This window comes from Lolium rigidum, chromosome 7, assembly GCF_022539505.1.
Source record: "Lolium rigidum isolate FL_2022 chromosome 7, APGP_CSIRO_Lrig_0.1, whole genome shotgun sequence".
In the NCBI taxonomy this organism is placed as follows: domain Eukaryota; kingdom Viridiplantae; phylum Streptophyta; class Magnoliopsida; order Poales; family Poaceae; genus Lolium; species Lolium rigidum.
In genome coordinates, this window is record NC_061514.1 from 33,738,920 (window position 1) to 33,752,372 (window position 13,453).

A 13,453-nucleotide genomic window follows, 5' to 3' on the forward strand; every position below is an offset into this window, starting at 1 on the left:
AAAACTATGAACTTGAAACAGAAGTTAGGGGTATATGTCAAACAGAGTACCACCGATGAGAACCCACGAGAGATCTCATTTCCACTTGAGGCCAGCACTGGCAGAATACCCTGATCTTTCCCCTAATCTCAATGAGCTCATTGTAGAAACGGCGCCACTCTGCACATTTTTTCCACGTACTTCTCCATGCCGCGGCACCCCTACAGATTTAGTCAGGTGTGTCCTGCATCCCTTAGTCGCAAATGAGAGCTTCGAAGAAGCCAGTGCAGCTGGCAAAGTCGGCCCCATCTTCCACTTTTGTAAGCTTTTCTGCAGTCACGCTCTCTCTTGGTTTGCGTCTTTCCAACCTAAAGTGGAAGGAGCGAAGTCTGATACTATGATCGTTATCGGGGCAGTAAGGTTGTTAAAGGAAGCATTTGCACATATGACTATCTTAAATCTGGACCCAATCAGTGAGACTGTTAGTCTTACATATGGTTATAATAACAGATTGGCCATCAGCTCTAAGATGTTTTGCAAGAATGATGTCAAGTACAGATCGATGACATATTGAAGTTGTAGAAATAATTTGAAGTTCAATAGTCATGTTGGAGTTAAATAAGTTGAAGTTAAATATAGCCCAATTACCAACGTAAGAAAACTCCTCAAATGAATTTGAGAACGCTCAAAAGCTTAAGGCTAGGTCATTTATTTGAATGTTTCACATTGCCAAACACTGATTGGAGAAACCAAAACACTGTCAATTCACTGATTGTTAGATTTTGACACAGTTCGTCCGAAATACCAATGTCCTAGTATCAAATCAGAGGCCCTAAACGATCACAAGGAAAACTCATAGTTAGTCAGCGGAAATCAGGGAGCTCATACCAAACCGTTAATTAATTGATCTCGTGTGCATTTTTTTCACTTACCACCATCACACACGTTTAGATGATACTATGGAAGCAACAGCTTGTTGCTTTCCATGGAGAGCATAGACTATTCTTTTTGAACTGGTGCATAGAATTGGAACTCATTTGGACAGATGGTGTGTGGAGACTAAACTGTTATATAGGGAGTGGCACTTACTTGACTGGAAAAAAATTATGTTCAATCCTACCTCTGCTTCCCTTTACTGTACCAATTCTTAAAAACTAATAAGCATACATACACCGAATCAGCATATATAGAAGCCTGAATTGCCAAATTAATGCTTTTTAGGAGATATCAATCAAACAGGTGATAAGAATTCCACGTGTCTATGTAGCGAGTTTAAATATGCACATAATGTATCACATGCTTTTCAAAAAACCAATCTTACACCGTGATGGAAACCAGAGAACATAAGTATAGAACATGAGTTATGAATTTCACAAGAAGGGGGCATGAATTCTGCCTTAACTCACAATACGTAATATCCACATTTTACCTCTGTTTTGAACTCAAGGAAACCACATGATGATCTTAGACAGTGCCCTTTGGAAATATGGGGTCACCGATGGCTCCTCCAACAAACATATCAGACTTATGTAGTGGAATATGGAGCAAAATGATTGGACCGGTTCCCAAATTCATGCTGCTTTCTCTCCAACTGCGGGCACCAGAATCTTGTCCTTTTTCACTTCCCAAAAATTAATGTTCTGCACTATTTAACTTCTTCCTTTGAAAACGATGGCTTTCCATAACCATAAACATAATATTTACCAAAATATTGAATCTGAAAACCTGAAATAAACAAACTAACTATATATATTTTCTGCTAATCTGCAGCCCCAAAACATGCAAAACTGAAAAATAACACTTGGATGGTTAAAACTTAATTTTGTTTCCACCGTCAAGAATGAATTATCAGCAAACATATCATATGTAGAGTCAAAATTATCCCAGAAAGAAATATGTAAAGTCAAATCTAGTAAAATTAATGTGCAACCAAGACATGGTGGAACTTTTCATGTGTAAGCTAAATGGTGTACATACCCATAAACTGGAGTAGCTTGTGTTGTGTCTGAAAAATGAAACATGAAACCTATTTATAGATAAGTGAATACACTCAAAGACAGAACATTATTCTACATGTTTAGATAACAAAGTCATTGTTAATTTATTTTCCTTGCTCTTGTGAGAGAAAATATTTTAGTTAAATCTTGACTTGTAAAGCCAACCCAGTTAACAAAAGAAGGGGTTATTTATCTATATTTGAACTTGCCAAACAAGAGGCCAGTAGAAGACGGGCCCGAGTCGACCAACGGTTCGATGGCATGGTACTGCTGACTGCGGCGACAGTGTCCTGCTGGCTGCAACGACTGAAGGAGAGATAAGGACGATGTGACAGTGGCACTACAAGCCACTAATAGTCGAGGTTAGTTCTGGTAAGCACTCTGCTAATTTGGCAGCACAACTTATGTTACTAAGACATCTGCATATACCTGAATTGTTCCTATAAATACGAACTCTACTTCAGTTAGTTATAAGTACAAATGTAAAGTCATGTTAACTATTTGAATAACAAAAAAAAGTCATAAAAGGGAAAACCATATGCTTCATGGTTATATATTCTATCCAATAACGTGCTTGATGTACATCAATTTCCATGAAAATAAAAAAATAAAAATGAATAGGGAGAATACTATTGGTTCGCACATATATATAATAATACAAACTTACTTGATTTACCTGTATTTCATAAATGACAATGTTAATAGTATAGATACCTGATCTCAGGCCATAAAGTCTAGACCATGCGCATGATAAGATATGTCATCCTCATAAAGTTCCAACACTGTATAGTCCGTGCAGAATGCAAGCCCTGGTAGATCAAGAATAACATGTTGAGATATGTAAACCAAAATAAACGTGATGAATATAAGTGTGTTAAGTAGAATTGAGTATTTCATTGGAGTCACCGAAAAGCAAAGGTATCCAAATCTGAAGGTTTACTTGTTCCTCATGGCGACGGAAAGAAAAGACAGAACTCTCCTCGGTGGTGAAGGTACATATATTATGGCTCTTGTCTACGATCTAAGTTTTGAGAGATACTCCAGTTTAGGTAGAAGCAAATAAAATGGGAAGTAACAAAGTACCGACGCAATTTATGTTGGACGAAGTTCATTATCTAAAGTAAATACATTGCCATCTAAAAAGAAATATCAATTTCCAGGTAAGGTCAAGAATCGAGCTGGTAATGCTGAATCTGCACCAATCAACATTTAAAAAGAATGTAATTAGGCATTGAGTTAGAAACAACGATACAACAAAAAACACATTGTATCAATCAATGGTGAAGTTTTCTCCGGAAAACCCGTTTTCGCTCCGCAACAAAGTTTAGCCGCCCTGAACTGGCAGGTTTTTATTATAAATAATATACTGAAATTTTGAGATCCCAAGTTGCTTCTTTTTTATCACTTGTTATAACTTGCTTGTGACGACTTTTCTTGGACGTCATGTCTATACAAATATTGCAGAGAAGAAAAGAAACACATTTTAGCCAATCTTAATTAACAATAGCCCAAAATTACATAAATCCATCCAATTAAAGCCAATTGGAGATCTAGGCCTAATAGCAGGTGGCGCTTTTCCCCAGTGCTTGTAGAACAACAAACTGTTAATACTGCTAACTGTCAATTTCCAGCACGCTCCGATCCACTAACGAAAATCCCAGTACATGTGAGCTTCGCTACCGATTCCCCTTTTCTAATCATCACCGACAAGAACAACTCTCACACCAACACTGACAAATCAGGCGTTGTGGGTCTCAGTTGCCAACACGGAGGTTGGATCTTAGCCTAAGCACTCTGCAAAAATAACTTGCAGCACCGAACTACAACGAAGAAATCCAGAAATAGGGACAGGACCGCACGGCAAAAAGAATGCTAAAAAATGCAGTGATTTAGTTGAGAGAGGAAACGGCTGGAAGGATCAGGAGGTTGAAGAAAAGCGCACAAACCTGTGCGGCACGAGTAGCGTGTCGGCGACCTCGGCGGCGGCGGAGAGCAGGTCGTCGTGCGTGGTGAGCAGCAGGTTGCGATAGATCATATGGCCCGGCCTCGAAAGGAGGCTATCCACCTGCGGAGCGCGTTGGAGGCGGGCGCGACATCAAGGCGGCTAGGGTTAGCCGCACGGGGACGATGTAGAGCTGCGACAGTACTGGACGGCGGCGATAGCAAGAGAGGGAGGAGACGGGGAGTAGCGGGAGTTCATCAGCGCGGCGGCCGGTGATGGGTGCGGCGGTGGTGGCGGAAGAAAGGCGACGGAGTCACGGAGGAGGAAATATCCGAGCGTGGTTTCAGCGCCTTTCACGAAAGGAAAAAAAACCTGTAGGTGGAGTGGAGGAGGAAAGAAAACCGGTGGAGTGCAGGCAAGTACGACGCCGGTGCGCCGTCAGCGGCGGCGTCTGCCGAAGGGGGGCGCGTCGCGGATCACGGGAGGGCCAAGGAGGAGGTGCGCCGCTGCGGAGGATTCCGTCTCCACCGCGATGGCTGCAGCTGCGCTAGGGTCTGTTGACATGGGATTCCTTGATTTGGTTTCGGTTGATGGGATTCGTTTTGATTTGGAGACGTGCGGTGGAAGGGTAAAATGGTCATATGAAAAATATGTAGGACGAAACATTTGACCGGAGGAAACAGAATAAATTCCTCCTTTTTTTATTAGACTAGGAAAATTGCCCGTGCGTTGCAACGGGAAACATAAAAATCATATTTAAAAAACAAATGTTAGCGTGACCCAAAATTTTGTCCCCAAACGTCCCAAACGGATGAGAGGGACTTCATTTCATGGGCTTCTTTATCGGCAAAACGGGCTACACTTCGTCTCTGAGAACATATCCTCGCCAGTTAGCCATACCGATCAGAAAACAAGTAGAGTTAACAGGGTCAAAGCCACGAACGAAAATGGAACCAACAAACTAAAACGGGTGAAACCAAGAAAACGTGGATTCATCCTTTTCACATTTTTTATTATTAGGTCACCGGATTCTTGTTTTAATTTTAGTCATCACACATTTGCTATGAGATAATACAAAATATTTTTACGAACCACAGAGCTTCTTCCCAACAAGATATATAAAAACAATGCAAAATCTGACGATAAAATGAGCCACAAATTGAGAATTAAGCTGAAACCCCTCTTGCTGCGTTTTTCTCCTGGCTTTCGAAAATTTGAGTATTTGCCTCTATTTACACACATCGAGAAGGGCATAAGAAGAATTGTGGGATAAAGGCCAGAGATGCAAGCAGTAACAAGCAAACATGCACATCCTCATGGTTTCATGGAGCTTCAACGCTGTAACAAATTAATGCTCTTCTAATTTACTGAATCGCTGCCTGCAGGATGACGCGAGGGATTGGACGACGCTAGCCCTGGTGATGGAGGCTGCTTGCGAGCGTACGTTGCATCAAGCCAAGAGGTGAGCATCTAGAACATGAGGTCATGACATGCACGTCCTCGCGGAGCTTCCGTATGCTAGCGCTGCCTGCATTACTATGTACAGGTTCAGTATCAGATGAGCTTTCTCCCGAAGGTCTTCATTGGTGCACCGCTCCATGCCCGTCGTCGTCTCATTGTACCTGAAATTCGGCGACGTACGCGAGCTCACCAAGAAGCACGACTTCAGTTGCGTGACCCGGTCGTGGAGCCTAGCGTGCGAGTCCTGGTTGGCTGTCGGCAACGCTCATGTTCGCGCTAGATATGGTGCATGCATGGCATGGTGACAGAGAGAATAACTTGGAGAGAGCTCGTGTCATTGGCCATGGCCTATCTCAGTACGGTCTCCATGAGACATGGTCGTTCTCAGCACCATAGATGTTTGCAACCGCTAGAACTGCTGCTGGATGGAGTCGTCTTCAAGTTCATCTCCCCCGCCGGCAAGACAACCGCCGCCTCCTACAGCCGACCTCACAACACCCCGGTAGCTAGTTTCCTCTCCCGTGGCGCCGCGACGTTCTCTGCAGGGGCGGATCCAGGATTTGAGCATCGGGGGGGGGCGGGCGACAAAAACATTTACCATAAGAGAGATACATCACGAAAAAATAGCAATTCTTATAAGTATATTACGGATATCCTAGTGTAACAATATATTGGATCAGGGACTGAATCATTATGTGCGGCAGGTTGTGTTGTAACTGACTGATTAGTATTTTCAGTTGTAGAGTTGGAGGTTAAACCAACAGACTTGAAAAAACTACTAATTGGTGGTGTCTTCCTCTTCATGACTAGCAGTTCTACGGTAGAAAAATCAGTAAGCTATTATAACTAGCAAATCAAGCTAGTACATACAATTAGTAGATTCAGTAATTAAACTAGCACCTAGTTGTCGAACAAGAATATGACGAATACCTTTGGAGACTTGGAGTGATCAGGTTAGGAATTAGTTAGGAGTGCCGGCAGGTTGTAGTCGACTAGTCGTCGTTCCGTCGTCGTCGAGTCCTGGCTGTGGCAACTGCCGACGGTCAATGAACGAAACAGCGGGCCGGCGGCTGGGCAGCAGGCGAGGAGACGATCGTGTAGATCGGATCGTGTAGATTAGCAAACCGATTCGAACGGAGCAAAGAATACGTGCACGTTTTGCCTGTACGTGCATCAATCGTGGCTTTTGGGACCTTGCATTATAGCTTTAGGCTTGGCCCAAGAGAGCACGCTGGAAGAGGATAAAAATTATATAACTAGGCCTCGTGCTAATGGCCGGAGAATTAAGCCTAATACACCTACGTATAAGTACTGGCCCCTGCTACATCTTGATGGGGGTGGCCGAAGCATGGGGGTGGCCTGGCCACCGCTCGCCCCCCCTGGATCCGCCTCTGGTTCTCTGGCTATTCCCGTTTTCTCGAGAGACCGACGGATGAAGGCTGCTGAATTAAACTGGCAGTGGACGCCGCCTCAGAAGAACCTGCTGGTCGGCAACGGGACAAGCTCAGTCGCGCGCAGAGGAGCTAGGCTATGGCGTCGCATCTAGCCGGCTAGCATAAATTAAAGTATATCTGCCCCGTCGAACTTCCTCGCCATCGGCTAGCTGCACGACGATTTCCACGAAGCCTACTACGTCGACCGTCGCCGAGGGACGGGATCCCCTGCTCTCGATCCCTTATTGGCTTCTGCCGTTCGACCAGGTGATGTACGATTTGATAGGGGTCGTGTAGATTATATATGGTTGGAGGATTACGACCTTTGATCCCAAGAGGTCCGCGTGGTCTATTATTTGGCGAAGAGTCGTATGTGTCGTGGATTTTTAATTGGTTCAGGCAGGTTATCCTAAACCGTATCAAGGTAGAGTTAGTTTCCTTCGAGGCTTCCACAGCATCTTTATCGAGAGGGAACTACAACGGACGAAGGCGCACTTCACGGCGGACGAAAGCGTAAAGCGACGGACCAAACCAAGGAAACGTTAGCTCCTTTATTATTAGGTATAGATAACTAGAGCCGGCCCTGTTATAACCAGGCAGTAACTTACTCAGTGTTTTCCTTCGGTTAAGTAGAATTCAGTGGCCGAGGAAAGCAACATGTGTGCATACCTTTTCAAAATTTGCAAAGCAACTACCATCGATCACAATTAGGAATCAGCAAGATGTTTTTGCATCTATTAGGACTGTTGATAGATAGATTGCCACCACAGGTTCATGTATTGAATTTAATTGTCAGCAGCTCACAGGTTACTACAGATTCATATCAACATGATAAAAGTACAAACCCTTTTTGTTGGTTGTGTAGCAAAAAGGCAAAAATGTATGACATATTTTCTACGGAACAGTAGGATTACTTTTGATAAACATATTTTACCAATTTGTTTGGCTTGCGATCTCCAACTGAACCAACTTGACCATGTAGTTATAAGAGAGGGCTTGTACCTGAGCACATATAATCCAGGTTAAACATAAGGAAGGAAAGTAATCGCAGTACTTTTAGTAAGTGTGTGCAAATTACAGCGGAGCCTATTGTTCGTTCATGGCTGCACAATGTTACTATGCACACAGAGTTCACGAAAACAAATGTCGACCATAATATATCTCAGACTACATCCTGAAAACAAATACAATGTACTTGGATACAAATGAAATTGTTAGAAAGAGGTGACATGTCACACAATGAGTTTGTATAAATTTTACCGATTAACTCGCTCCACATTTCCCTGCAAAAAAAAAAGCTCGCTCCACATGAGCCTGGATACACTGGCTTCCGCTGGTCCACTGCAGCCACCTTTTTTAATGAGAAAAAAATTAGAGACAGCTTCGGATAGATTTTCCCTGCTAATTATCATATGCATTTTTTTCTCAAGTTCATTTAGGATCCGGCTAACATTCTGTACCCAGGACTATCAGCAACCAACCTTTTGTGCCCTTGTTCACAACGTGCTAGCCATAAAGATGACAAAGCCCTTGTTCTTGCTGCTGCAAACACTCCGTTGCTATTGGATTGGGTAGAGAACATCTGTCAATTATTCATGTGCCCGATCTTAAAGGCACGCAATGCATGTTCAAGGTAATGAATTGGCAAAAGACAAACTTCAGTTTACTTCTGCCCTGACTGGACATTGCTACAAACTTCAGCTAGCATTGACATCATTACTAAGTTCAGTTAACTCAACTTCAGGTCAATCTCGGCGGCACCCCTCACAGCCTTAGGGAAACCAATTTCGAGAGCTTGGCTGCAAAGGAATTGAGAGTTGGGTCCTCACATCGACCTGATCCTTTCGTGCATCAATTCTGTAAGTTGGAGAAAGCACTTGAACATTTTTAGTCCCTCTACATTTATTCATTGTTGTTCTGATTTCACAAAGAGTTGGTTAAATTGCTGATTCATTTCTTGAGCAAGTAGAAAACAAAATGCTTGGAAGCAATGACCATCGCAATCAAAAGCAATGACCCCTTGCAAATTAGTCAATGCTTGCGGTTTCTTCGGACGAGCGATGCATGGGATTTTTTTCATGAGAAATAATGCCACCATGCATTTTAGTAAATCCGGTGGAAATGAATTATTTAAATCTCGTAGATGATATATCAAATGGTAAAACAGAATATCATCATTATTTTTGTGCGGAACAATAGAAGTCTGAATACTTTATTATTTGTTTTACACGACATTTCTAACCTGTACCACCTTCTAGGAGAGTTACAAAGAAAGTTTATGAAGATATTAGCCATGCATATTAAGCTGTGGGAATGTCTGTTTTGCAAATATCCAAAAAAAAAAAATTAACTGCTTACATATTCAAATGTATATTGCACTTCCATGTAGGCATAGTTATTGAAGCAGTGACAACACATGCGAAGATAGATCAGGGCAGTAGATTGTTGATGGAAGAAAATCAGATGGAAAGATGAGTTTTTCTCTTTTGTATATCAATAGCAATAGCAATGAAGACATTGTAAGAGGTAGGGACGAGAAATAATTCTCACGGATCAGTCAGCGAGGATGCCTCGGTAGATAACATCTCCATTCCTAGTATCTCAGATTCGTCCAGAAATAATTCTTCCGGCTGTTTCCCATGATCTGTTGTACATGTGCAACTCCTCAACGTTGCGGAATCTAACATGAGAGAAATGATTATCCATGAACTGGTTAATGATCTACCACAGTTTTGATGCAGGAGAGATTTCGTGGTTACCTGGTGATTGTAGGAGGCAAGGCGGCGGGAGCCGGGACAAGTGACAGTGCCATCACCCTCTTGAGTCGGGGTGACGGAGAATGCATCAAGTCGCCATGAGTCGGGGTCACGTGGAAGGATCGAGCAGGGGTCTAAGGCGACATATGCTGTTAGGACGGTAATGCTGGAAGTAATTTTTGGTGGAAGTAATGGTGGTTGATGATGGCAATAAGGGTAGGGGTTGGCCGTGATTTTGGAACCAGGTAACCACGAGCATTAACTGAGGATGGTTGAAACTGAGCTATGTTTGAGGAATTGATGTTGGCTGACGAGCGGAGAGGGTACCATGGATTAATTGGGCTTGTTGGGTTTGGCCCACATAGGTTGGTGAGGGGCGATTCTAGATCAGCTGACGAAGGTTTGACGAAGGAACGGCGGACCGCCTGATGACGGAACTCGTTTCCCCTTTTTAAGTAGTAGAGAAAGTAGAGAAATTTTATGTGTATTTTTCTACCTTGGCCCGCCCATAATTTTGATCGTAGCTCCGCCACTGCTGTATACTATATAATTGACAAAGTCCAGAACTGTTTTCAATTTCGTTGAAAACTTTTTTTGAAAGCAACTTCGTTCAAAAAAACCTATACAGAGTATATATGATTTTTGGAATTGTTTTCGGCTATGGATAAGATATCGATATTGGATACCGAACGCTCCGCATATGCCAAAGCGAGCCCACGTGACTCGACCCCAGTCGGCAACGGCATTGGCCACTCGATCACACTGGACTTGCTTCGCCTCATCGTCTCCTCCGTCCTGCTCGTCGACGGACACCTGCCGTGCCCGGTGCCGCCGCCCGCTCGTCGTTTCCGCGGCCGTCGCCGTCCACACCAACCAGCCTCCTTCCCCTCACCACCGTGCCGCGCTCCTCAGTCCTCTCCAACTTCGACCCACACACAAACACAGCACCAAGCCCCACCACCATGGCCGGGGTCGCCTCAGCCTCCGCGTCTCCTATCCCCGCCGCCCTCTCGTCCAGTCCCGCCGGACGCTCTCCCGCCTCCTTCCTCCCCGTCCCGCCACGCGCCCGCCGCCCCGTCGTCCTCGTCTCCGGGTAACCCGCTCGACTCGATCTTCCTCCTCGCCACACACACATCTCTCTCTCGCTCGGCCCGCTGCAACTCTGGCTTGCCCTGCTGCGCAGGAGGAGGAGGTTCCGCGCGGAGGCGACGCAGCGGGAGAAGGTGAGGCAGGAGGAGACCGTGGTGGAGGAGTCCTTCCCCGTCAGGGAGGCGGAGGGCCCTCCGGAGGCGGTGGCTCTCACGGACGACGACGACTGGGTCGTCAGGCTCGAGCAGTCCTTCAACATCTTCCTCACGGTGAGTGATCAATCAGTGTTACAGCACAGCAGGCAGCTGACTGCAGGCTCCCGATATAGATTTGGGCTTCAGATTTTACGCGTGTCTGAACTCTGAACATGTGCTTGTTCTACGTCTTGCTGTGGGCTTCCCCGCAGGATTTCATCATCGCGATACTTGATCTTCTGTACCGTGACCGCGACTACGCCAGGTTCTTCGTGCTCGAGACCATCGCCAGGGTGCCCTACTTCGGTGAGGCTCTCGACTTACATGCTCACGATAGCATGTACTCTAGGTCACTCAAGTTTGTGGTACAGATCTCGCATACCGTTTAGTGCCTCTGTTTTTGTTGAGCAGCATTTATATCGGTGCTTCACTTGTACGAGACCTTCGGCTGGTCGAGGAAAGCGGATTATATCAAAGTGCACTTTGCTGAAAGCATGAATGAGTTCCATCATCTCTTGATCATGGAAGTATGTTCTTAATCATTATACATATTTTTTTTATGCCCTGTTTTCTTCCTAGCCATTAACCTGAGCTCGAGATATCGTTCTGTGTTGGATTGCGGTTATGCATATTTCTTACTTTCTTCCTCCTCTCGGCTCATATCAGGAGTTGGGTGGCAACTCTGAATGGATTGATCGCTTTCTTGCGCGGTTTAGTGCCGTTTTCTACTACTTCATAGCTGTTGGCATGTACATGCTGAGCCCAAGAATGGCATGTGAGTACAGATATTAGTTCCGATTATGAAGTATCTGTTTCTCTTTTGTTACTGTGCTTTCATGATGATAATGCTTGAACTCGGTTATCTTATTATATACAGACCACTTTTCTGAGTGTGTTGAGAGGCATGCATACTCAACTTATGACAAGTTCCTTAAGGTCAATGGAGGTAAGACAACCTTACTGGGCTAACTATTCTTCCTGATGTATATGAATTGATAACTTGTACAATAGCTAACCATCACCTTCAGTGCTATGTGTTTTGATTAAATTGTATACCTATGATTTTATGGAATAACAGTAGCCTGGATATCAGATATTAGCTGACATAGCCAAGTTGGTTGCCTCTTGTTTCCCTTGTTTGAACTACCTCCTGTTCATAATTTATTGAGCCTATTACATAGTAGTTTTGTTGTCTACCTACCTGGGCTCCATTGAACGCATGTTTGCTTTCCTGTGATGACAACTTCCAATTCCATAATGCACACTACTTTCCTCTTTTTTCAACAGATCAGTTGATAAAACTACCAGCTCCAGAGGCAGCTATAAACTATTACATGAATGAGGATCTTTACCTATTTGGTAGGCCCTTACTTGAACATGTTTATCTTAAGGCTTTATATTAACCATTAATATCTATGCTTATTGCTTTCATGGCTTATATCCTCAGATGAGTTTCAAACATCAAGAGCCCCAAGTTCTAGGAGGCCTAAAGTTGGTATAGTTCTTTCTGGATCTTGATTCTTGACTGTTTCACTGAGTTAACTTTTTCAGAATGTCTGGGTTTAACAAGTTTAATGTTGCTTGGGAAATTAGTTTCACTGATTCATCTGATTAGGTCATGAGTTCATTGCTGGAACGTATAATATAAGACCCATCAAATCACTGTCATGATTCGTTTCAGCAGATTGTTACCTGATCACTAGCTCCTGCTCCTGGAACTTCGGTTTTAACTGTCTGTACTGATAACATAGCACGTATAAACGAGAAGTTGGATTTTCTTCTGAATGCTTTCGCTATAAAGAGTATGTGTGTTCTAACAGGTTCCCATATACCATTGCAGATAACTTGTATGATGTATTCATCAATATACGTGACGACGAGGCAGAGCATTGTAAGACGATGGCGGCCTGTCAAACACCTGGAAGTATCCGCTCTCCTCATTCCACGGAGAGCCGCATAGAAACTGATCGTGAAGATTCTGTAAAAAATTCTCTTGCAAATGAAGATTGACCGGTTGTACCTCCGCACTAGAACATCACACACTTTGTATAGACATCAGCCAGACTTCCTACTTGTGAATCTTTCATATTAGAAATAGGTAATAACAGTGCATCACAGATTTCAAAGCGAGGAATCTGCACAGTGGGTCAAGCATTAATGCATGCCGTGGACGTTGTAATCCGATGCTTTAGTCAAGCTTATGTGTTCTGTATTTCACATTAATGCAGTCCATGCTGATCAACATGTCTCAACTCTATCAATGATAGAATCATATTCTCATGTAAACGCTGTAATATTGAAATCCTGATTAGGGTGTGGAGACCCTCCAGGTTATCTTTTTGGCGCAAAGATTGTGCTATTAATTATAACAGGTTCACAGCTGCTCCAACTTAGCACCACTTGGATATGCACTCAGGCCATAGTGTAGTTGTGAAGCTGCTAGGAACAGTTGGAGATTCACCTTCAGGACGTAACCTTGGAGATTCACCTTCAGGAGGAGGCAGGTTCCCGTTGATTTGCAGAAACAAATGAGGAGCCTTCACAGGATTTTGTGTTCTATTGCCCTCAACGGCTGAGTCTTATTGACATACCTGAAGAGACT

The 13,453-nt window shown here is 43.8% G+C and overlaps 1 protein-coding gene and 1 long non-coding RNA gene across 3 annotated transcripts; both read left to right on the plus strand.

Annotated features, from left to right (window-relative positions):
• Window positions 1-8,234: 8,234 nt before the first annotated feature.
• LOC124678482 lies at window positions 8,235-9,622 on the plus strand. Of its 2 annotated transcripts, none has more exons than XR_006994504.1 (3): window positions 8,235-8,445; window positions 8,557-8,671; window positions 9,554-9,622. It is a non-coding gene; the product is annotated as an uncharacterized LOC124678482 (long non-coding RNA). The 2 variants fall into 2 exon arrangements; XR_006994502.1 differs by having other exon boundaries at window positions 9,543-9,606.
• An 882-nt stretch (window positions 9,623-10,504) lies between these two features.
• On the plus strand, window positions 10,505-13,093 carry LOC124669132 (ubiquinol oxidase 4, chloroplastic/chromoplastic-like). Its single transcript, XM_047205818.1, has 9 exons — window positions 10,505-10,661; window positions 10,752-10,926; window positions 11,064-11,157; window positions 11,263-11,378; window positions 11,518-11,626; window positions 11,729-11,797; window positions 12,139-12,210; window positions 12,299-12,346; window positions 12,692-13,093. The coding sequence occupies exons 1-9, from the start codon at window positions 10,531-10,533 to the stop codon at window positions 12,859-12,861; spliced, it is 984 nt and encodes a 327-aa protein (XP_047061774.1). The 5' UTR covers window positions 10,505-10,530; the 3' UTR covers window positions 12,862-13,093.
• The last annotated feature ends 360 nt before the right edge of the window (window positions 13,094-13,453 follow it).

Coding starts and splice junctions, on each gene's coding strand:
- LOC124669132 (XM_047205818.1), top strand. CDS start 10,531: ATGGCCGGGGTCGCCTCAGCCTCCGCGTCTCCTATCCCCGCCGCCCTC. Junction 10,927..11,063: donor CCTTCAACATCTTCCTCACG/GTGAGTGATCAA, acceptor GCTTCCCCGCAG/GATTTCATCATCGCGATACT. Junction 11,627..11,728: donor GCTGAGCCCAAGAATGGCAT/GTGAGTACAGAT, acceptor TATTATATACAG/ACCACTTTTCTGAGTGTGTT.